Consider the following 25,998-nt stretch of genomic DNA (forward strand, 5'->3'; position numbering starts at 1 on the left):
ATCTGTCAAACAAATTTCTGGTATAAAAAAAAAGGATGACATTAAAAATGGGTACTTTTTGGCTCATTTTGGAACTTTCCATACTCATTCATATTGTGATGGGTGACAGAAATATTAAAAATTTTCATTTTTACACCACCCCTTCCTCCCTCAACTCTTGTCAATGTTTGTATTGCCCCGGAGAGTTGCATAAGAATAAAATAGAGAACATGGAAGGAAACACTGAATCCAGGTAACAAATGCCCAGGAGGAACTCTTGACCTTATCCTAGAATTCAGAAGTGGGATAACTGTCATAGGAATGTATATTTGTGAGTTTATTAGAATTAAAAATGAAATAATATCTTTCCTATCAGTCATAAGTCTAATTTGACTGATTATCTTGACAATGAGGCTTGGCTTTGCAAATCAGATTACTGATAGACACTTTCTAGAAATTTAATCAGCTACATGTGCAAGGCATAGTTTTGACAATAATAAAAAACCTTCTATGAGGCTTTATATAGACAAAAATATACTTAAATTAATAATATTTTAACCTCCCCAAAGTTCTTGAGTATATCAGGTGTCTTTAAGTAAGACAGTAAAACTAAGTAATCATTTATAAGTGCTGGTAAACCTTCTTCTCATTCTTTCTAGACACTGAGAATGAAAATGACTCTAGTGACTAAGTTCCAAAACCTTTTGCAATTGACCTAGTCTCCAGCGCTTTGCTTTCCGTAGAATTAAAGAGATCATAACTGATTTATCAGCTTGTAGGTAATTAAAATTCCTTTTTAATGATGGTTACACTGTGACCTTTGACTTATAAATTAGATAGCTAAATATTTAAATGATCATGTTATAGCAGAACTTCTCAAATTTCTCTCTCTATGTGAACAAGACTTCTTGGTTCTTACATCTATAGAATAGGAAGTAGAATAGGGATATTCTAGAATAGAAATGGAATAGAATAGAAAACATAGCAAGAGAATAGATAGTTGAAACTTGTGTCAATCTAGCAGTAAGTAATATTCATCCAAAGACACATGACCTGATTGCGGGAGCCAGATGGATGGAATATACAATTACTTTCATTAAGAAATGATTGTCAGGATTTCCCTGGTGGCTCAGTGGTTAAGAATCTGCCTGCCAATGCAGGGGACACGGGTTCAATCCCTAGTCAGGGAAGATCCCATGTGCCGCGGAGCAGCTAAGCCCGTGCGCCACAACTACTGAAGCCCGTGTGCCTAGAGCCCGTGCTCCACAGCAAGAGAAGCCACCGCATTGAGAAACCTGTGCACCACAACAAAGACCCAAAGCAGCCAAAATTAAACAAACAAATAAATAAAACTCTAAAAAAAAAGAAATGATAGTCAAACAGGATTTTTTCTTGTGTTTAATATTTATTGAGATTATAGTATATATAGATAGATAGATATAGATATAGATGTAGTTTTGATAAAGAATATATTGACAGTTCTTGTAAAGATACCTTGGTCCAGAACAGTTTATTACTACTCAGAACTATATAGGTAGAAGAACCTGTTTTACAGTTTCAATTATCTTCAGTTTCAGAAATGTATGATAGGGTGATCTTTAAAATATATTGAAGCATAAAATATCAGGATAAATTTCTGGGGAATTAGAATGGAAATACAAGGTCAATGAAAACAAGAATGATGTCAGATTCCCAGCTTGTGAAAGAAGAGGTCGTGTATGTTTTAAATGGATGATGGTAAGCAATGCGTGATTACAGTGTTTACATTTCATTGGATACTTTTTAAAAATGTTAGTTTTATTTTTTAAATCTCAGTATTTATAGCACACTTTTTGTTATCTTACTCGTGAAGGGAAGTTTTAGAAGTCAAGTATGTGTGAAGGGTTACATGCTTAATAAAATTCTTTTAGGGAATACAAGGAAAAAAGAGTTGAAGACCACAAGAATATATAAGCCTTAGCTGAGAATGCTGAGAACATATTGTTTATGCTCTATAATATATATTTAAGTGTATCTACTAACATTTTCAATTAAAAATCACAATGATAACATTTTGATAACCCTTCAGATTTATTCACCTCTTTCAGAAGTTTAAACTATAGTGGTGATTTTCCTTCATCCAAGTATGGATTTTTATACTCAGTCATTAGGAATTTGGCCCAAATACAGGTTTGGTACACATCCAAAAAGTATAATTATGCTTGTGAAAAGTAACATAGAGACTTCTTAAAAGTCATTTATTATTTAGTGCAAGTTAATTTTTTCCATATTAAGCTGGCAGAGAATGAAGGCATTTATTTATGGCAGTATAGGAATGCAGGGTGGAAGTGGAGAGAGCATAAAGTTTCTAATGAGAGAAGAAACCAAAAAGCATAAGAGTTTTATATTCATTCAGCAAGCATTTGCCAACTACCAAGGATTCGCACAATGTATTGTTACATTGTACTCTGATCTGGCATTATATCACTCATAGTCTATTATTATGACTGGAATTTTATTTATTTTTTAATTAATTTTTATTGGAGTGTAGTTGATTTACAATATTGTGTAAGTTTCTGTTGTACAGCAAAGTGAATCAGTTATACATACGGATATATCCACTCTTTTTTATTTTTTATTTTTTTTCCACTCTTTTTTAGATTTTTTTCCCATATACATCATTATGGAGTATTGAGTAGAGATCCCTGTGCTATACAGTAGGTTATTAGTTATCTGTTATATATATAGTAGTGTATATATGTCAATCCCAATCTCCCAAATTATCCCTCCCCCTGTTTCCCCCTTGGTAACCTTAAGTTTGTTTTCTACAACTGTGACTCTATTCCTGTTTTGTAAATAAGTTCATTTGTACCATTTTTTTAGATTCCACATATAAGTGGTATCATATGATATTTGCCTTTGTCTGACTTACTTCACTCAGTATGACAATCTCTAGGTCCATCCATGTTGCTGCAAATGGCACTACTTCATTATTTTTTATGGCTGAGTAATATTCCATTGTATATATGTACCACATCTTCTTTATCCATTCCTCTGTCAATAGACACTTAGGTTGCTTCCATGTCCTGGCTATTGTAAATAGTGTAAATAGTGAATTTTAATACCTTACAAATCAGTAGATTTAGAGTTCACTAAGGACTGTCATGTACAGTATCTTCATTTCTCACTCTTTCAGACATATACAAAAATGTATGTGACGAACTAAATATACCTCATCCACAGAAGTGCTTGTTTCTCCTCATATTGAATTTTATAGTTTAAACCAGTTCTCCGATCAAAACATACACACTTCAATTCTGTGGAGTTTTAGTTATACTAATATAATAGTGCGGATCTTTTTTTATTTTCAGAATTCCATAAAAATGGATTCTAACATCCCAATCTCCTTAGAAAAGCAAAGAGGATGATGATCACGATTGATAAAATAGGTTTATATTGCTTAAGGTAAAAGAGATAAGAACGTTCACCAAATAAAGGTGATTTCCGTAGAGGATAAAATACAAGGGTGAGTCAAAAATTATCCACACCCCAGTTATATTAAAATTTCTGTAAATTCTACAGCCAGAGTACAGATAATTTTTGACTCACCCTCGTAAGTTAATTGGCTTTATATTCTAGATGTTAAATAATGAAGAAACTATAAAAATGCATTACATGGGTTCATTTTCTTTATAAACAAACAAATATAAGGATAACTGTAAAAAGTGAAAGCTAAGCTTTTAAACAAAGGAGAGATTATCTTCATATTTATTTTGTTTAAAGCCTGTGATAAACTTTATTTCTTTGTTTCATTAAATAAGTATACTGGATGAAGCTTGGGAGAATATGGGATGCTCCCTAGGCTACCAAGAAGAGATCTGGGATACGTATTTACATAAATAGCTCTTGTTAAAAAAGAAAAATGTCAAGAATATTATTTGACTTCATCAAATCATGTCATTTATTTTTCTAAAAGATTTTTAAAGTGTCAGTTAATAACCAGAGCAATGTAGCCTCAACATACTATTTTTCAGGCACTCAGAAAATGTGAGCAAGTGGATGAAAGTGATCTGCAATTGATTTTTTTATACTGAAAGTAGTTAATATGTTACAAAAATAAATGGTTAGCCGTTTACTTTTACTGCGCATTAGGTAAAATAAAAACCAGTGATTCTGGAACAAGAACAGAGTTCAAGGAATCAAGGACTCAGACTCCCATTCTTTCCTATTCCTCTCTACACCATGAGGGGACATCAACTGCCTAATCCAGTCTTGATTCTGCTTTTCTTGCTCCTTCCCAGAGATGCTTCCACTACCTCCAAACCGTAAGCAACATTTCCAGAAAATTCTATTGCCCTCCTCTTTCCCATTGTGTTATCAGCTTCTTGATGTCTGTCTTTTTATTTATTTCCTGATTCCCTATGAAATTATCTGATGTTGGAAAGGCTCAGAAGGGTTGATAAATTGTTATTGCCCAGGTGGTAAAAGGCATACTCCAGTTCTAGAAAACTCAGAGACACAGGGCAGTAACATTTGTGAAACAGTCACCCAATAAGGTTACAGAATTATACAACACTCATCAAATAAGAATATAAAATTCTTACCAAAAAAAATAAAGGATAAATTCTTTACAGGTTGATGAAAAAAAGGCTGCACTGTCTTAGCCGTTGAAAATGACTCCTTTATCTGTGTCTCCCCCAAGTCAGGGATTCCCAAGATGGATGCGACCTACAGACAAGCCAGGATTTTGTGTGTTGGTTCACTTGGTCCTTCAGCAAACCTTTAGGGGCTGGCATTAGATCTTGAGAACATACCGATTAAGAAAATGTGGACCCTGCCCTCAGTACCTCATAGTATAAAAAAGAAAGAGACAGAGAGTTGGTACACAGAGAATGAAATAAAATGCAAAAACAGAACCAGGCATTGTAGGATTCTGTGAGAATACTCACAAAGGTAACCTAAGTCCTCAAGGGAACTGACATAAGGGAAGGGGAATCACCAAAGTCTATATAAGAAAGTTGCTTTTGAGATGAGTCTCATGAGGCAAATAGAAGTTTTCCAGCTAGACCAGGACACTTCAGAAATAGAGCCATGGGCCACCAGAGCATCACAAAGTGCAGCATGTTTGGGTGATTGTAAAAGACGGACAAACAGGAACAGGAGAATGATATTTTCTTCTGGGTGTACATGGTAATATGTCTGACGATTAGCTTAGTTTGTCTTCCATCTCCAGAGAGTGGAAGAAGGAAAAGAGCTAAGGTTGCTTTGAAACAGTAGAGAAAAGCAATTCAGCTCCTCTCCATGTATTAATTGTTATCTCTTCAGTGTTTCCTAGAACAAAGAGATTTGTCATCCATATGATCCCCAAGACTGCATGTGGATAGGTTTTCTTACTGGTTTCAGTGATAATTAATTGATTAATAATATTGTTTGTTACTAAAAAAGTTAAGAGTTTTTGGGGGGTTTATTTACATGTAACTGAAGTAAAATTGTAAGATATGTAAAGTGTACACACATGTATATTGTGAAAGGATTCTCCCCATTGAATTTAATTGATCTATCACATAGATTTATCTAACAATTAATTTAACACATCTATCTCTCAAATATTTATTTTTTGGGGGGAGGTGAGAACGTTTAAGTTCTGCTCTCTCAGCAAATTTCAGTTACATAATACAATGCTATCGACTACAGTCACCATGTTATATAATACATCCTCAGACCTTATTCATCACCAACCTATCCCTATTTTCCTCCACCACCTACTTCCCCCGCCACCCCCATTCCCTTGCAAGCACTGCTCTACTCTATGTTTCGGAGTTTGGCTTTTTTTTTTTTTTTTTTTAAAGATTCCACACGTAAGTGATACCAGGCAGTATTTGTCTTTCTTTGTCTGGTTCATTTCACTTAACATAATGCCCTCGGGGCCCATCCATGGTGTCACAAGTGGCAAGATTTCCTTCTTTTTTAAGGATGAATAATATTAGTGTGTGTGTGTGTGTGTGTATGATCACATTTTCTTGATTCATTGCAAATTTCTAAATTTGAAAATTATTTCTATCTAAAATATACAATAACTCATGGTGTTCTGAGGGTGACTGTTTCCACAACACAGGAGAATAGTATTGGTGTTTAACTCGGTGGGGGTTTTCTGAGTTTCTAAGGCCTTCCGCGTTGGCCTTTGAAGAACATACTCCTCTCCACTCCTGCTGAAATCTGGCTCTGTTCTGTGATTGGCAATGATGGCAAAGATTATCTATAAAACAACCACAATAACCCCTCCATGGCTGACCCAGGCCGCTCTTCTCCACAGGCAGTACCTGGTGCTGGTCCCATCACAGCTGTACGCCGGGGTTCCCGAGAAGGCCTGTGTCCTGCTTAATTACCTGAACGAGACGGTGGCACTGACAGTAACGCTGGACCATGAGATGCAGAGCAGGAATCTCCTCACAAACCTGGAGGTGAAGAACTCCTTCTACTGCAGCTCCTTCATGGTCAGTATCCCTCCTTGGGAGAAGGGAGAGCATTACAGAGAGAGCACGTTGGTTGCCTTATGTTCTGACCCCCAACGATACAAAAGCAAAATGAACAAAAAATGAGGAGTACAGGGCAAATTTCACATTAGAGTCTAAAAATAAAAGTTCTACGGAACATGCTTACATAATATTTACAGGCAGAACTAGTGCAATATACAAAAGAGAACGGTTATAGGGAGGATTTCGTTTGCTCTTAAAGTAAACTTCTAAGGTAAATAATGTTGATGGCATGACAGATATAAACACAGATTCATAAAGTTCAGTAACGTATCTAAGATCTTGCAGTTGGTTGATGGTTCATGTATCATCCTTGTAACCTTTTATCAACTTAAAGTATTAAATAGTTAATCATACCCGCTTACTACCAACGATAATATACAGTGTTGTTTTTGATCATTGGAAAATAAAATTTAATAATTATTTTAATACTCCCATATGGCTGTGAAAAGGCAAGCTTGTTATTGCCTTCATTGTCATGACTGGTGGCAGAATTAGTTCATTTTATTGCAATGACATTTTTCTTTTAGTCAAATCCACAAGTTGTTGCTATCAGGTTACACAATCATAATAATCTGTAAAGCAGGGGACATCACCTTTGACCCTGTCCCTTACTAATTCTCACTGGGACTAACCAGAGGCATGTCAAAATCACAAAGGCTGAGACATTCAGAAGCGGATCTGGGCAGATTCTTAGGGAGAGAGCATGTCAGTTGATGCCCTGTGTTCTGAGCCCCGTCAACAAAACAGCTCATTTCTGTTTTACAGATTCCGGAGGCATCATCTTCCTCGGCGTTCATTACTGTGCAGGTGAAAGGACCAACTCAGCACTTCATAAAGAGGAAGCCGATGCACATCACAAAGGTGGAAAGCCTAGTCTTTGTCCAGACAGACAAACCCATCTACAAACCAGCACAAACAGGTATAAAGAACCAAATGAGCAAAAGCAACTTGAAGGGCTGGCCGTGTGGTTCTCTATTACTTTATGGAAACCCTGGCACGTTGTCATCTGTGCCACCACCCTGAATTCCCATTGGAGGGTTTCATGAGAAAAATCTCTTATGTTTCAGTGAACTTCCGCGTTGTCTCTGTGGATGTCAATTTTCACCCTTTGAATGAAACGGTGAGTCCCATAACAGTGGGTAAGGTTGGCAGAAAAAGGTCAAAATGTAAAACCTGTTCTTTTGGAGAACCTGAGGCCAATATGAGATACTTAAGTCTATTTCAGAAGTGTATTGCTGCTGGAGGATAAGGGAGATCAGTGCATCAACTATGTTTTTAAAATAAATTAAATATTCAGTTAAAATTATCCCCTTAAAGACAATTATTTTCATTGAACAAAAGAAAATGAGTGCTTTTGTTTTCTCTCTTAGAGAAATGGAGAATTTCTCAGAGATAACATCATCTGCAAAATAAACTTATGATTTGGACCTTTGTACCTAAGTGTAGGTTGCATTATTTCATAAAAAGAAGGTCATGATTTCTTAAGAGATGTGTGTCCCAAACTCAACAAAGTGTTGTGAATCAAACGAGGGCACATTTTCTCATTTCCACAAGAAATGAACAGGCTTACTTCCTGTGGTCCCAAAACTGTATTAATGGTAATGTCATGGTTTTCTCTTGCTAAACTCTATCTCACACTCATACTATTTCTTTCTTTCTTTCTTTCTTTTTTTCAGTTCCCGGTGGTTTATATTGAGGTAGGTGATATATTGTGTGTCTCAATTGGGATGAGGACTCACTGCAAGTTATGTTAAATTGCCTCTCTCCACCTCCTCCTCCCCCACTGGCACTTCACCAAAACCAAATAAACACTCTTTTCCCTGTCTCTCTTAAATCCTGGGAAGAGTGCATAAGATGTAAATGACGGAACAAAATTCCCCGAGATGATGCAATTTAGCAGCTCTTCTAATATTTCTGACCAAGATGGGTATGCATACTCTCAAAAAGAGGTACTATCACCTGTCGTACCTCATAGTTGGGAAAGAAACCCTTTTCTCAGTCCAGAATTCCTAGAAACCTTTATTAATCCCTCTGGTGCCAATTTACCAACCAGCTAATTATCCAACTCCTGATGTCACTCTCCCTGAAAAGCTGTCCCTCTACTCAAAAGTATATATTTCAGTTGCTTCTGTGAACTTGTGATGTGTTTACCTATAGAATCCCAAGAGGAACCGGATTTTCCAATGGCACAGACTCAAATTGCACATGGGACTCAGCCAGCTCTATTTCCCGCTCTCAGTGGAGCCCACACTGGGTCCCTACAAGGTTGTCCTGCAGAAGGAGTCAGGGAGAAAAATAGAGCATTCCTTTGAGGTGAATGAATATGGTAAGAATTCTGCAAGTGTCCAAGTCATTTATGACATTAGAGAATGTAAGATTGGATCATTTTTACATGTAGGTGATAAGCAAAAATCTAGCATATAATAGCTGAAAATTAGCAAGCCTTTTTTATTTATTTAAATATTTGCTAAGCACGTTTCATGCACTATTTCATATAACCCCTACAAGAGCCCTCTGAGACAGGTGCTATACATCTCCAGTTTACAAATGAGCATATTAATACTAGAAACATTAGTGATTTACCAAAATCACAGAGCCAACAAGAAGCGAGAGATTTTAATAGTTCCATCTGACCCTATTCAAACATCCATTGTTAACCTATACTTTGTGTTATCTACATGCACCTCTTGATCTATATCTTATAACAGAAGGTATTTCCTGGGATTGCATCCTGGCTGTCTGTGACCTACATGTAATCTACTCTAATAATAGTAATCAGATATTGAAGCCATCTCATTAGTTATCAATTATGTGGATTTTCTAACGTAAGCTAAATATATCATGCCGTGGATACAGAGGCCTATCACAGAAACAGGATTCCCAAAACTCACCAGAACTGCCATGAGAATTATAGAACAAGGATTCATTATAGGAATAACTAACCTTACACAAACTATGGGAGAGGCTGGAAAAGTCAGAGTCCAGCAGGAAGAGTTGGTGGATCAGAGGAAATTACTAACCAGTCCTCCTGAAGCATGGGTGGGGATGGATAAATAAGAACTTGCAAGGGCACCTTCAGCTGCCAAAGTGGACCAGAAAGGGAAACTGATAGGAGAATCAATGGAAGACTGTTACCGCTCCCTGCCTACCACTCCAGTATTTCTATAACCGGCTGTCTGATGGTGGGCTGAGGGTCTCTGTGAGTCAGCAGGGTTAGAAGCTGGGAAGAAGGACTGGAAAAAGAAGGGCTGGAAAGAGGGCTTACAGAGAGGGAGAAAATAAGGACAAATTGGAAATTGCTGGTCCCTCTGCACCTGAAACCGTGTGTAACCATGGTGATCTTCAGAGACTAATGGTACTGCTTTCCTCCCATCTTTGAAATCTTGGACAAATTCAGAGAAGGAGATTCTAAGGAACCATAAAACCAGCTTAACCAAGTTAACTTGGTACCAACTGCCCATGGTTATGAGTGGCATCTCCTTTACCTATTGTGGCCCTGCTGCTCTTTGTCGTAATTGAAGTCATTTCATGTGACCCTTTGTTACAAGGTTCTGTAAAAGAATCATTGCTAATACTTGCAAGACCCCCTGCCCACTCTCACTTTTTCTTTTCTCTTTTATTGACAACAGTTTTGCCCAAATTTGAGGTCCAAGTGAAAATGCCCAAGACTATTGGTTTTCTAGACGATGAATTTGTGGTATCTGCCTGCAGCCTGTGAGTTACATTTTTTTCATCTAATTTCTATTTCCCTACTCTCTTTGTATTGCACATAATGATTACTGGCCTTCGAAGCATTTTAATTAGTGAAGGAATGACTGTCTCTCCAACTTGTCTGAGCTCAGACTAGGGAACAGAGGTGGTGGCATATGACACTTTTACTGCTAATAATAAAATTATTACCTGAGCACTTAAAATGTGGCAGGCAATGTTTTAAGTGCCTTGCACTTCTTCACATTTTTATTCTTACACTAAGCCTGTGATATGGGGATAATTACCCTCATTTTACAAATGAGGAAACTATAACACATAAAGGATAAAATAACTTGTTCAAGTTTCTACAGACAGTAAATGGCAGACTGGAATTTAAATCCAACAGTCTGACTCCAGACCTGGACTCTTCACCACTATTCTATATTGCCTCTGCAGGTTAAAAAAAAAAAAATCTAGTTTCATGAGCATTTCTATATACCAGACACTGTACTACATTGAACCCGGGCCATCCAACTCTGGAGCCCAAGCTCATAGCTTTTATGTTATTCCATGTCCTATTATCTCCAATTTTTTTTATTGTTCCCAATTTCTTAAACTATGGAGAGCAAGAACGAAGCTAAGCAGACCCTCTATCTTAAATACTGGAGACATACATATATATATATATAATGTAGAAGTTAAAATACGTGTCATTTATTTCTTCCCTGATGGCCTGTTAGTGCAGTAGAGTCCCCTCCACATGCACAAAGGAGGTTGATTTTACTTCTTGCTTTTAAAAACAGCATGAAAAACATGTTTTCATCCTTCCCACCAGCTCTGATGCTTTAAATTTTTCCAGCAAAGGGAAAGCCTTTTGATTCAGATTTACAGATAAGAGTCAACAAAGTGATTAAATTTAGCAAATAGTTTATTACTTTATCAGCACTTTTTTTGTTGTTGGGGGCAGACTATAAAAAAGAGGAAGCTTGGAGCTTCTGAGACCAAACCTCACCTACTTCACAGTTTGGACAATAGGTCTCAAACCTAAGTCTGCATCAGAATCTATGGATATGCTTAGTTAAAATGTAGATTCCTCAGCTCCACCTCTAGAGATTCCAATCATAAATCTGTGGGAGGATTCGGGACTCTGAATCTCACTGCATGTTCTCAGGGAATTTCCATGTAGGTGGTCCATAAAGCATACTTTAAGAAAAGAGACTAAGTTCAGCTTCACATCATGTCTTAGTCCATTCAGGCTGCCTTAATAAAACACCACAGACTGAGGAACTTATTAACGATAGAAATTTACTGTTCATAGTTCTAGAGGCTGGGAAATCCAAGATCAAAGTGCCAGCATGGTCACGTTCCGGTGGAGGTTCTCTTTCTGGTTCATAGTTGGTGTCTTCTGCTTGTGTCCTTGCATAGAGGAAGGGAAAAGAGATCTCTCCTGAGCCTCTTCTGTAAAGGCACTAACCCATTCATGAGAACTTCACCCTCTTCCCAAAGGCCTCACCTCCTAATACTATCATCTTTTGGGGTTTAGAATTTCAACATGTGAATTTCAGGGAGACATAAATATTCAGACCATACCACATCACATCCCTCCATCAGATTTGGCAGAATCTCACTGTCATCATGATACTGTTCACTTATAATATTTTTGTTTTATAGCTAGTGCTTTCTCATTTAATTCCTCATTTATCCTCTTAAAATATACATGAGTTAGGAGGACTTAGAAATACACTCTCTATGCTTCCCTAATTTTTTTCCTAAAACAACTTAGGAGTGTTTACAAAGCTAGAATCATAACCTAGATAATCTGACAGCAGAAAAAGATGGAAATAAGGCAGTTTTACAGTAAAACCTCAGCTGAGAGGAAGGAAAGATCCAGAAAAAAAAAACATTGTTACTTTTCCATTTGAAAGTGTTTCAAAAAGTATTTCAATTATTTGGTAAGTATTTTCTCTTAGAGTTATAGATAATTAAGACACAGCTTTAGAATAAGTGCTTCTAAAGTACAAATGCTGTGGAAGGAAATACAACTGCTGTAGATAAGTAAGATGGGTATATGAATGGATCGAATCATCTGAGTTATTTATGTTAAATACCTTTTTGTATGACTGCTTTGTTGTTGTAGATACACATATGGAAAGCCTGTCCGTGGTCTGGTGACAATTAACGTATGCAGAAAATATTCACGATACAGTTCTACTTGCCATGGAAAACATTCACAAAGCATCTGTGAAGAATTTAGTCAACAGGTATATTGAAATCACTCTCCCTGGGACACTAACACCAGATCTTATTTTCTTGTGGCCAATAACACAATACAGAATACAATACAATACAATACAATACAACACAATACAATATGAGAGTAGTGTTTGAAATAGTCACCTAGGAAAAGTGTAGAGTAAGAGAAACATTTTAGGATTGCCTGGCAATGACCGAAACCCACTTTAGGGTAGGGCTCATGAATTTATAATGGTATTTATTTGGCCAGTTTTGTAATTTCCTCTGATGGCAATTGACATGCCAGGTATATGGGTATAAAAGGCTTTGGAAGTCTCCAAAGTTGGCTTTTATCAAATGAATAACAGAAGAAGAATGTGACATATGTTAAGAATTGGGCTAGTGGGAGAATCAAATGACACTGTATGGAATCTAACCTGCACCTGGGAAACTATGAAACTGGCATCAGGTTGAAGAGAGGGGACCAAGAGGGATGATGGCCTGGAGGTCTCAATATTGTCAGAGAAGAAGTGGAATAACAATAACTAAGAAAAACAGCAGTAGGACATATTGTATAAAAAAATGAAATGTGTGAATTACTGATTTCAGAGGAAGAGTACATGAAAGTCCAGTATGTGACAATGTGAGCAGACACTGTGAGGATGTGGAAAAGCAAGTTCTAAAAGTTGTAGAGAGCAAATAATTGAAAGGCTAGGGTGGTGAATATGATGATGCAGATCAAGATAAACATTGATAAGCAAGATAAACATGAGAGAAATCTAGCTGCCAAAATCCTTACTATATCAGGGAGACTAAGATTAATTTTTATTTTCAAATGAGTCATGGCATCTGTATATAAGTAAATTAATTGTGATTAAATTTTATTATACAATATTTTCATGTAAGGAAATACAAAAATGAAAACAAATCTTTATTATAATATGGAACCCAATGTTTAGTTTAGAAATCTAATTGTTATAATGATTCATCTAGTCAATGAATATGTGTGTTTTTATTAATGTCCTAGATATCAAGAAAACACAGTTAAGAAAATACAGTCCCTAAGTGGAGGTCATTACAGAGGCTTCTTAGAACATTATGTCTGCATTGAGTTTAGAAGAGCAGTAACTGTTGGCCACGATGAGAATGGAAGAAATAAAGTTACCTGAGGAGCAACAAACACAGAGATAGAATTACAAAATACCATGGCACATTGGGAAACTCTAGGAAGTTTAATAGGATAGAAATGGGATAGGCTTTTGGAAGAGAGGGGAGAAGACAAAGGTTGGCAATGATTAACTGGATTAATGAAGACATTTTGTATCATTTGGGGGCTTGAGAAAGATAAGCACCCAAAAGATGGTCAGAACATTTGTAAAATTTCTTTCCGTGACCAACACAATGTTCATAGGTTGATAACTGACTTTTTTGATCACAAGTCAGAGGATCCAGGAATTCTCTTCCTTTCTCTTCAGGCAGACAATGAAGGCTGTTTCATGCAACTAGTAAAGACTAAAATATTTCAGCTTAGACAAAAAGGATATGACATGACATTACAAGTGGAAGCCAAGGTCAAAGAGGAGGGAACAGGTCTGTATTATTTTAAAATATTTATTGTTATTAAACATTTGTCAAACTTCCATTCCATGTAAAATGCTTTATAGTTTCTGGGGACTATGACAATGACATGGTCTCTGCCCTCAAGGAATTAGGAATCTAAAAAGAAATTATATCAATAGATACGGCTATGTATATATGTGTGTATGTATTATGTATAACCATAATAAAATTTCCACAGGAAATATAAAAAAGAAGGGCCAAATGAGTATGAAGAGAGACAGTTAATTCTAATATAGAGATGAAGAAAGCTTTAAAAAGTAGCATTTGAGCAGATTTGAATAGAATGGGTATTATTTTGAAAGATGGGAAGGTAAGAATACTTAAGAAGTAGGCTGGTGCTAAGGTGTTTAGAAAAGTAAATCATGTACTAGAGAGGTTAGACTTTATTATGAAAAGCATTGGATATCTTCAGATATATTTAAGGAGAATGACCTAATGAAATTGATTTTTTTTAAAGTTAATTCCAGCCTGCATGAAAAGGACAGGCTAGATGAAAAATGTATTACAATGTGATGCATCAGAATATGATTCAAAGGTGACCCCAAAGATTACAATTTTGGGGACCTGGGAAATGGAAATGTCATTAACCAAGATAAGGCAAAGATGAGAAAGAGCTATGAGGATGAGAATGTGTCAAAGATAATTAATCGTAGTTTGGAATATCAAGGTGGAAATTGATTCATTCAGCAGACAATTTCAAAAGAAAGCCAGAGCAAAACCAAGGCAGAAATGTAAATCTAAAACCATTCTCATTGTGTCCAGATCCTCCTAAGAGTAAAAGCAAGTGAGCTCTGAAAGTGAGCTCATTTAGCATTGCTACATTGAAGCTAGAGGTAGACAAGGAGGGATCCAAGGACAGAAACAACTACAGTAAGGAGACAGTATCAGATAAGTCAGCATAATAAAACTTAGTCACATGGTTAGATAGGGGAAATAACGACAATTTCCTAGGTGCCACTGGTAGGGTTTCAGTGGTACTTATGTATGAAGTACTTCTGAGAGTTCTTTCTGATGAAGTCTAAGATGAGAATACTGTAAAGGGGGAAAATAAGGGATCTTTTAGACTTGATAGAGTAGTGCTTTAGATGAGGAGACAAAATACAGATCACACTTCACTGAATGGAAAAGCACCAGGTGTTGGCTCTACTTTTCACCACGAGGTGAAAAGAAGGTTTTGCTGAGTGAGGAAGTCGTTTGTGATAGAAATTTAAGAATATTTTTAGGCCAATGTGAAGAATCAGGTTGTTTGCAGAAGGTTGTTAGGGAAGGCTGTGGATGTGAAATAGACACAGATATAGAGCAAGATCCCAGAGATTAGAGAAAAAAAAACTTCTCAAGAGCGTAGGTGCAACAAGCAGGATATTTGTGAAACCAGAGAAATGAGGAATTATGGATACCAATGATTTTCTAAGGGTGAGAAATTCTGGAAAGACTAAGGAAAGAATATATGAATGGTATTTTGTTATAATGGAATGAAGCTGGGATGGAGGCTGGAGGTGAGCTGAATATATGGAACACTTCAACTTCACTGAATTATTTTTCAGGGTTGGAATTAACTGGACAAGGATCATGTGAAATCACAAACACCTTAAGCAAACTGAAATTTACAAAAGTGGATTCCCATTACAGACCTGGGCTCCCTTTCTTTGGGCAGGTAAAGTATCTTTTCCATATGATAATAATTGGGGGGATGTGGCTTTTAAGAAAACAAATTTTTGTATCACAAAATCAAAATTTATTATAAAAATGAATATTTAGAGTAAGAAAAGAATGTAACAAATACAAATTTAAAAGGCAAATACCATCACAGAATCCAAAAAAATAAAGCCTATTTTTATTAATTAACTTCCTAACACACCTTTATAATACATTTTCCCTGTGTAGTTTGGCTGCATACTCTTTGATTGCCTCTTCTGTTTATAAAAAACAGTGATTTTATAATATAATTTTCTATAGAAAGAATAAGAAGATACTTTTATCTAGTTTTTTTTTTCTATTGTTAGTTTTTAACTTTTTCTTAGTTTCAAGGCTCAACATTCACAATAATATTGGCAAATTTTAGGATTGATATCCAACTTAGTATGTCAAAGAATTGTAAGATTTCTAGGCATTTTACATTTTCTTTTGCAGTAACTAATCTTTGAATTGACAGTTTACAGGAGATTTCCTCATTTTATTGATGTATACGAATTTGATATTTTCTTAAGGTATTCCAGTATTTTGTATCAAATTGGCAAGAAATTAATAATGGGACAAGACCATTTCAGGTCAAGAGAAAAGCATGAGAAAACTGAAGACTTGGAGGATGAATATGACTTGGCCAGAAATTTAAGAAAGATGAGAGGACAGCCAAGGCTGTAGGTGTGCAACAGCTTTTTCTCAGGATCAAAGAACTAAGGGCATTTTAAGTTATGTTCAGAATTTTGGATTGAGATGCTACTGAAAGTTTTAGGGGAAAAGACATGAGCAGTTTAGTTTAAACTGTATAGAGAATGGTTTGAAGCAAGCATGGAGCAGCAAGAGGGTGGACTACATGAACTTAAATAGATACAGAAAACCAGATGCGAAAATATGTCGTGATTTTAACTGGAGTGGAAGCAGTAGATTTGGCGAGAAGTAAATAGGAATGAAAAATATTTAGCAGGGGAAGGGTTAGCACTTGGCAATGGGTTAGATATAGGCAGTGAAAGAAAGAAAATGATCAAAAACTAAGGCCCTACATATTCCTACATAAACTATTGGATGGATAGAAGCCCTATATACTGAGATAGAGGATACCAGAAATGAAGAAAATTTGGGAAGGTAGCATCGTGAGTCCACTATTGGCTATTCTCAGTTGAATGTTCATAAGTTATCTAAATAGACATATCAAAAAGAAAAATAATTTAGAGCCCAGAAAACAAATCTTATTTTCATACTCTAAGATCTTCATTAAGTGACAGTGGCCAAGGCATCAAGAGGCGAAGAAGACAGAATGGAAAATGTTATTTCTATATAACACTTGAAACCAGCTATCACTTTCCTATTTCTAGGTTCTTCTAGTTGATGAGAAGGATCAGCCAATCCCCAATAAAACGGTGGTTGTCAGCGTGGATGTGCTTGCATACCATGCCACCTTTACTACGGATGAGGATGGTTTGGTGAACATTTCCATTGATACCAGTAACTTCACATCTTCTTCCATTTCAGTTTTGGTAAGTAGAAAGGTGCATCTGGGACTAAAAAGGTAGAGATTGCTGGGACCACAGAATTTAAAGATATATGGGAAGCAGGTGAACTCCAGGGAGAAAAGAGAAGGAGATAAAGACTGAAATAGAAATTAAGCAATGTGGAGACCTAAATAATAAGAAATGAAAAATCCTCTGTCAGAAAACTTAGATAGACTCTGTTTACAACATGATCTAGCTTCAGGGGACATTTATTAGAACATCTTGATAGTCCCTTGAAAATTCAACATTTTTACAATTTTATTACAAATTAGATTTTGCATTGTTTCCTTGGTATACCACTATTTTTGTTTTGTGTGAAATATTCTAATGCCTTTATGCAATTTACAACCATAAGGGTATTAAGAAAAAGTAATTGATCTTGATTATGAGTCAATAATACCTACTAAATCTGTATAGCATAACCTTAAATAAACTTAAGGGAAAGTTGTTTAGAGATTATGCTTTATTTGGGAAGGCAGCCTATAATGAAACCAAGTAAGCATGGTTCTTACAAAATCTTCAGTAAATGACAGTGACCAACATATATATATAAAATATATGTTAATAACAAATAACCTACTTAAGACCTTTATTCTATCCATTAGGTCACTTACAAACAGAATAGCCTCTGTTTTGATACCTGGTGGCTTGAAGAATTTCACTCACCAGCACAGCACACTGTAATGCATATGTTCTCCCCGAGCAAGAGTTATGTTCACCTTGAACCTGTGACTGGTACCATGACTTGTGGACAAACCCAGGAGATTCGGGCACACTACATCCTGAATGGACAGATTCTGAATGATGAAAAAGAGTTAAACTTCTATTATTTGGTAACGACAAAAGCCAGTGTAGCTCTTCCTAATTGTGTAGACCCTAAAAAGACTGAATTCCTATTGAAGTAATGCCCTTTATATCAATATATTTTTGTTCTTATGAGTGAAGTTGCTTCCTAACAAATTAATGCTTGAATTTTTCATGTATGTTCTGGCCTCCACTGAAACTTTTATTTTTTACATTTTTTCTGAGGTCCAATGGAAAATTATTGAATGCAAGAGGAAAGAGCTTAGGACAAATGCCTTGTTGGTCAAAAAGAATGTTTTTCTTAGAAATCAGTAGATAAATAAGTAAAGGATAAAAATCAAGGACTTAGTTAATAGGAAATAAAAAGTATAAACAATCTTCTGGGAAAATCTTCAATTTGACGTTAATGGAAGAAGTGAAAATTAAAACAATAAAGCAGTAGCATTTACTCCTGTAAAGGTTCTAATTTACAAAGTTCAAGAACTGGTGCAACTGCAGGGAAAAGTACATTGATAGGCATGTTATAAATTGATGTGTTACTTTTGAAGCCAGTATATCTATTTATGCCCCCAAATTAAAAACATTCAAAGCTGATAGTTACCCAACTAAGTCTTTTTAAGAAGAAAAATTTATGTATAGGAAATTCTGTCCAGGAACATTAACTATAAATAGTATTTTTTAATTCTATAAAAAAGTGAAAAAATTGACAGTAAGTTAGAATCTTAGCTTTATTGCTTCCTAGTTATGTGACCTCAGGTAATTTTCTTAATCTTATCTGTAAAGAGAAATGTAGTCATCTCACCTGAATATTGAAGATAGTATTTATACCTGCTCCATAGAGTTGTTAAAATTAAATAAAAATCTTAAAACTAAATTATTTAGTTCAATACCTGGCACATAGAGAGTGCAAATACTTTTACATTTTTATTTTTTTAATAGAGGCAACAATAGAGAATCCTTACATACATTTTATACCTGCCTTCACTGCATATTGCTTTGCATATAACAGATGCATAAAATATTCGTTGAAAGAATATGTAAATTTAAAATATTAATATTCAAGATAAGTATTAAATATTAAGTAAAATTCTAAAACATTGTAAAATTATGTTTATTTAAAGTATGCTGTTTGAAGTAAAGTTTATTATTTAAATATATGTATAGGAAAATATTGGAAGAAAAATTTAGTGCACAAAAACAACTTCTAGGTTGAAGTAGTGAGATGATTGTTTATTTGTGTATTATAAATATGTTTAAGTTTAATAAGTACTCTTTAAAATGGTAATAAATGCATTTCCCTCTGCCTTCAGATCAAAGCAAGAGGAAGCATCTCTCAATCAGGAACCCATGAGTTGTCCATTAAACAAGGAGAGAGTAAGTACTTTCAGGATTTCCTGTTTTTTCCTCTCAAATTGTCAAATCCTAAACATTTTAACAAGATGAAGCTAATTCTTACATTGGATGAAATGGTCACCAACTTTCTTCCATCAACCAAAGATGAGAAAGCTGATTTAAAAAAAAAAAGGATACTAGGTGCATTTTAGTCTATTTAGCACTTTTTTATCCTTTTCATAGCATTTCTATATTTTAAATTTTATTTCTAAAGTACAAAATATTCATTTCATTATTAAATTTTTTAAATGCAGAAAATAATTGAAAATGTGGAAAATCACCAAAGAAAAATTTTACTCTGTATGTTTTTGTATTAGTTTCCTATTGCTTCTATAGGAAGCTCTCTGGCCAAAAACCACACAAATTTATTATCTTACCTGTTCTGTAGATCAAAAGTCTTACTGGGCTAATAACATCAAGGTGTCAGCATAACTACATTCCTTCTGGAACTCTAGATTACCTGTTGCCTCAACTTTTCCCGCTTCCAAAGACCTCTTGCATTCCTCGGTTTATAGACTCTTCCTATATCTTCATTGCCAGCAACACACCATCTGCAAATCTCTCTTACATTCCTACCTCTCTCTTTTAGATCATACTTTTCTTCTGGATTTTCTTGAATCATAAATATCCATTGATATCTGTTATCCCAGGAAGAATAATTAACTTTTCAAGAAACAGTCTAGGAAAAGATATGTTTAGTTTCTTTATTTGTTATGTGTCCCCAGGCTAAGTCTCATAAATAGCTTCCTTTTTTTTTTTCTGTTCCTTTGAATAGTTACAGGCTATCATTTTACTAAAGCAATTTTTATTAACAAAGCATATTTAGAAAGATCAAAAAGCCCATTCACCCAAGATGAGTCAATATTTCCAAGAAAAAATAAAGAATATGTATTATAAAGATTAGAATGTGTTTGTCTTTTCTCTCACACACCATTTCTTACATAAGTACCTGGCACACAATGGGTACGCAGTCAATATTTTTAAAATAATTCATAAATGAAGGTTAAAATATTTCTTTGTTTACAGTTTATAGCAACTAAACTTTTGGGGAAAAAAAAGCTTCCGTGTCAAAACTATATTTGAAGAGAGTATATCCTCCTGTCTTGATATATCTTGTAATAGGAGTTTTGGATAAAAGTATTAATAAAACATGGTCCATGCCCTCAAGTTGCCCTCAAGATGTTATATGTTTTGTGTGCCCTTCTGCTTTTCTGTTTGTACAAATCCCATCCTCTCTTAAGAATCTGAATGGAAGAACTTAGAACTCATTAGTCCTATTTCTTTATTTTGTAAGTAGGAAAACTGTTAGCCAGAAAAATGTCTCAACTTGCTTAAGATAAACTACTGTGCCAAAAAGAGTCTCTCTTAAGTCCATATTTTTCTAGTTGCCCTTTCTCTCTTTTTATTTAAGCAGTTCAACACAACAGAAAGCCAACATTGCACCTCAACATCCTTTAGCATTTTCCATAGGAAAACTGATTTTTAGTCATCTAACTCATCTATTTACCACCTTTCTTTGAAATAGTCATATAAAGCTCAATTAAATATACCTCTATAATTAATCTTGAATTTTAGATTGTGTTCAAAATCTTAATGAATTTGTTTGCAATTCTTTGAATTTCGGATTCACCTCATTAAATTTCTACTAATTCTACTTCTAAATGAAAGCTTTTTTTCCCTAGTCTTTACATTTTTCCAGTAGCATGAGATGACCAAGGCCATGATACAGATGTACCACTCTAGAATCCTTCTCACCAAAGGTTCTCCTTAGGTCTATAAAATCTATTGTATATGTAAAACCTCTCTTACTAAATGTTTTTTTATTGCTTAAAAGAATTGATTTCAGACACTCAAATATGGAATAGTGCCTCTAATTTTCCATTTAATCATTGATTTTTATGGGATTGGACATTATATTGGCTTTTCTAGAGCAGGTAAAGGTGTTCCTATTAGCATATCAAAAACCAAACTGCCTCCTAAGGCATTTCTTCAAAATTAGTTCCTGTAATAGAGTTTAAATCCTGTACAGTACATTGAGTATCTTGAGAGGTGAAATGGGGAAAAGGAAGTGTCTCTCTCTTTAAGAAAAAATATTCGTTTTATTGGATTGATAACTATATAAATGGTTGCTTTTCCATTTGCCTTTGATTTCTGGGAAACTCAGTGTTAAATTTAAGCACTCTAGTGTTTAATAATTTGTTATAAGCTTCTTAAAAAAGTTTATTTCTGCCTATGTTTAACCCTGCTTCAGAAATCCAATTTCATATGGTTTTAGTATTGTCACTTCAAATTTATTTTGACCCTGCTGTTTTTGTGTATTTTCACCACAAGCTGCCCTCAAATCTTCTATAGATATATATAGGAAGGCTATAGTTTTTAAAGAAATTTATGCTACAAAGATAAAAGATACAAAGATAAAACAGAATATTTATGAGAAGATTAAGCAGATACATGAATTAAACACTATGTAATTCACACAGAAAGCAACCACTAAGATAAATGCATTGAATTATTTTATAAAAATCAGAGGCATACTCTTTTGTATGTGATTATTTGTACCTGTATCTCTACTCTATTTTAAATGGCCTGAAGGTAAAGACTGTGTTGCATTCTTTGACTTGTCCTCATGCATATGACAAGAACTGTGCTGATTGGATCATAGGTAGAGATCATTAACGGTGTCTAGTTCTTCTCTCTTGACTTCTTAATGTCTTTTTTTTAATTTAAAAACTGAGACATTCACTAAATGTTCTTTTCTACTTAAGCAGAGGAAATGAACAATTTAACCTACATCTTAAAGGGAGAATGTCATTAGTTCAGCATATATTTATCGAATACTACTGTATGCAAAATGGTATAAATGCAAGTCTTACTTCAGTATGCTCCAAATGTAAATAAGTTAATTTGAGAACCTCTTCTTTATAAAATTGAAACTCTTCCCTCTTCCTAATCTATTATCTTGAACCTTCTTTACTCTCCAGTGAAAGGGGTATTTTCCTTCTCCTTTCGAGTGGAACCAGATATTGCTCCTATAGCCCAGCTGCTCATTTATACTATTTTACCTAATGGAGAAGTTATTGCAGATACTGAGAAACTCGAGATTGAAAACTGTTTTGCCAATAAGGTGGGTGTTTTGCTTAAGTCCAGTCCTTTTCTTCATCTCCCCTTTTGAAGTATGGAAAATAAGGAACTTATGTACATTAAAAGACTGCCAGATAGAGCTCCTAAAACTGACTGCCAAAGACCTCTAAAGGAAAGACTGATGCTAAGCCCTGGGAGGTCTAGTAGAGTAGTTCAAAGTAGGTGGCCATTAGCACATTTTTTTCTCTTGTTTTATCTGAAAAGTCGTGTGGAATTCAAAATGCATTCTATAATTAACCTTTAATAGTTTTAATTTTGAAATGTATTGTTCCCAAATTTTTCAGTTAAAAATGATGCTTCACAACGATGTTAGTTTTATTCTACCGTATCTCCCTGACACACCTCCATGTGCTACTGCAGGAATCAGTAATTTCCTGTGAGTTAAATTCAGTTTGATGAAACAGAGCATGGGTATATGTATGTATCCCATTTTCAGAAACATAGCCTTGGCACTCTAATAATGACCACAGCATAAAAATCTAAGTTGCATATGGGATCTTCTTACATTTTCGAAGAATACACAGCTGTAATGAGACGCCTACTGAGATATTAATCAGCTTTAAAACAACAGAATTTGCTGTGTAATCTTAACGTTAACAATCAAATAGGATCCACAGACTTCAGATATATTTTTAAAAATATACCTATGAGGACTCTCACATGAGTTTTATGAAGATTAAAACAATATGCATTTATAGCAAGTGAACATTTCTGCAATGAGAATTATATTTAGATTATCCTTTTTAATGTACAATGATCTAAGAAAAATGCACAGTGGATTTTGAATTAATTTTCACTTCCATCTTACTAAAGAATGCTCTTACCCAACCTAGACAGGTGTCCAAGAGCATCGTTTATGTTCTGTTTGGATGTTCTGTGTGTTTCATATAAACCTAGAAGAGACTCTTGCTTCCAGCTTTAATGTCTTTATTACTAACTGTGGGTAGTTAGTTTTTGGTTAAACCTCGGAAGGGCCATCTTATGTTACAGCTTTCAGCACACTTTACTCACCCCAGCAGTGGTTTCACTCTCATCAAAACCATATGACAGCTCCTGTGTAATACCATAAAACTTCCGCATTGAAGCAAAAGTCCATGGACATTATATTCAATCACTTCACATCATATATCTTGTCACTTATGATTGATCAGAGGTGGAGATAAGCTATGAAAATATATAAATGAAGATTTATGCAGTACTTAAAAGAAAGTTGACTATGTGTTTAAAAGTTAGAGAGTTATTAAAGTTAAGAATTAAGGACCCTGGCAGCGAGACATCCTGACAGGATGATGAGCAGACCAAAGAGTGGGCTGAGGATGTGAGGAAAGATCCAGGTCAGTTTGAGACCCGTGTTTCTTTAAACCAATATACTTTAAATAATTTTTTGATCTTTATTGGAAAGAGGAAACCTGTTTTCTATTCACCATCCATATACCTTTCTTACTTTAATAATAACAGATTTATTATACACATTCAATACTATGTAACAGTTTAAACTGTCTGTTATTCTTGACTGGAAATAATTATTCATTAAGGATAACATTGATTAATATAGATGGGTATAGACTCTCAAAATATGCCTCACAGTTCTGATCTGGTTCTTACATCAGTAGAACATTTTACGTTTTCTAGCATGTCCACTTCTTGGTTAGTGGTATTTTCAGTTGATTATAATCCCAAATATCTCATTTGTTCTTTTGGTATGCACATTCACGAACATATTTTAATGAACTTAAATTTTATAAAAATAAAAACAAATATTTTTAAAATAGAATACTCCAAAAGCAGTGTGTTCACAATATATTGAACCACAGAGATGAATACTACTGCATCTTGAGGATAAATTGACTTTTTTGTATATGTCTCATGATATACAAGAATCCAAAGTGTTACATGAATTCAGTAGACCACATAGCAGATTATCATACTTAAATTCAGCAATCCAAGTCAAATATTATTTAACTGAATGTACCGATACTTCATTCCAGTCCAAATCAGCTTTGAGTTCAAGAAACTGGAAGGTTAACGCATGCTACTACAATAACAATTTCAAATTATTTTATAATTTACTCAAGATTCTACTTAAAAAATGCTAACGTAAACATAAGGAACCAATAGATTCACTAACCAATGAATTTCTACTGGCCAAAGCAGAGTCAAATCTCTGAAAAAATTATGCAGAATTTTCCATTATTTTGTAATTCTTATTCCTTATTCACAGTCCTTTGAATTTTGTCAACCAATTAACTCTTAGGATGTGTATTAGATGTCTGATTTCTCTAATTAATGAGTAAATTCCTGATCCTGATAAATGGTACTACACTGCTTTAGAATGTCCGATGACTAAGACTGTTAACTGGAGGAGACTTCATTGGCTGGTCTTAGAGGTGGAAGGGAATTTTTCACAACCCTATGCAAACTACACACATTCATCACAAAAACACTGCATGGAGATAGGTATGTATCTTTGTTAGCATGTGTGTGCCAATTCCCATTCAAGGTTCTCTTTTACTGTGATCAAAATCAATTTATATTTCATGGTTATAAAAAAAGTGGGAAACCTGAGTTAACCAAACCACATTTCCAGTTTATTGAAGCAACAGTAGAGACTGGTAGTCTCTAGGCAAATTAATCTTGCCTCTTAATCTTGCTCTAACATAGATGAAGAGAAAGGAAGTGTGGAAAGCACCACTTCTAGCCTGGGGTAGAAGAAACGTTTAAGATTGTAACGATTAGAAAATCTGTTACTATAATCCTATTCTCCTTACAGGTAACTTTGGGCTTCTCCTCACCCCGGAGCCTGCCAGCCTCAGACACTGAACTGAAGGTCACAGCCGATCCTTACTCCCTCTGTGCTCTCCGTGCAGTGGACCAGAGTGTCCTGCTAATGAAGCCTGAAGCTGAGCTCTCCCCTCAATCAGTGAGTCCCATTTCAGTCTCACGTATCAGAAAATGCACACATAATATGACCATTTTTGGAAGCTGGAAGTTATAACTGCAGAGGACAAAGTCTTCAGAGTGTCAGGCACAGTTAGTAAGTCACATATGAGTTTGGATTCAATTCAGTTCCAAAAGAGACACTGCACAAGGTGTTTCACACAGATCATCTCACTTCATTCTCTGCTATATCAAAGAGTGAGCAGTCTTACCACTACATTCCTTGTGCTAGCTCAGTCCTTACATGTAAAAGATGCTCAACACATTTCTTTTTTTTTGGGGGGGGGGGGTGAGGGGATGAGGCCACACTGCCTGGCTTGCGAGATCCTAGTTCAGTGACGAAGGATTGAATCCACGCCCTTGGTAGTGAAAACGTGAGGTCCTAACCACTCGACTGCCAGGGAAGTCCCTCAACACATTTTTAATGAGTGAATAAATGAATAATAATTCCTTAATGTGCATATTATTACCTTCATTTT

The 25,998-nt window shown here is 35.1% G+C and overlaps 1 protein-coding gene across 1 annotated transcript in view; it reads left to right on the top strand.

Annotated features, from left to right (window-relative positions):
* Positions 1–4,164: 4,164 nt before the first annotated feature.
* The window catches only part of LOC130833400 (pregnancy zone protein-like), a 41,562-nt gene continuing 19,728 nt past the window's right edge, over positions 4,165–25,998 (top strand). Inside the window, exons 1-15 of the mRNA XM_057703036.1 lie at positions 4,165–4,283; positions 6,272–6,452; positions 7,260–7,413; positions 7,562–7,614; positions 8,171–8,191; positions 8,652–8,820; positions 10,124–10,208; positions 12,322–12,445; positions 13,892–14,006; positions 15,581–15,690; positions 17,069–17,230; positions 17,851–18,078; positions 19,360–19,423; positions 22,423–22,565; positions 25,353–25,502. Of these exons, the coding sequence (XP_057559019.1) occupies positions 4,201–4,283; positions 6,272–6,452; positions 7,260–7,413; positions 7,562–7,614; positions 8,171–8,191; positions 8,652–8,820; positions 10,124–10,208; positions 12,322–12,445; positions 13,892–14,006; positions 15,581–15,690; positions 17,069–17,230; positions 17,851–18,078; positions 19,360–19,423; positions 22,423–22,565; positions 25,353–25,502 (1,842 nt within the window). The 5' untranslated portion in view covers positions 4,165–4,200. The remainder of the gene's footprint in view (positions 4,284–6,271; positions 6,453–7,259; positions 7,414–7,561; positions 7,615–8,170; positions 8,192–8,651; positions 8,821–10,123; positions 10,209–12,321; positions 12,446–13,891; positions 14,007–15,580; positions 15,691–17,068; positions 17,231–17,850; positions 18,079–19,359; positions 19,424–22,422; positions 22,566–25,352; positions 25,503–25,998) is intronic.

The sequence above is a fragment of the Hippopotamus amphibius genome, chromosome 12 (assembly GCF_030028045.1).
Source record: "Hippopotamus amphibius kiboko isolate mHipAmp2 chromosome 12, mHipAmp2.hap2, whole genome shotgun sequence".
In the NCBI taxonomy this organism is placed as follows: domain Eukaryota; kingdom Metazoa; phylum Chordata; class Mammalia; order Artiodactyla; family Hippopotamidae; genus Hippopotamus; species Hippopotamus amphibius.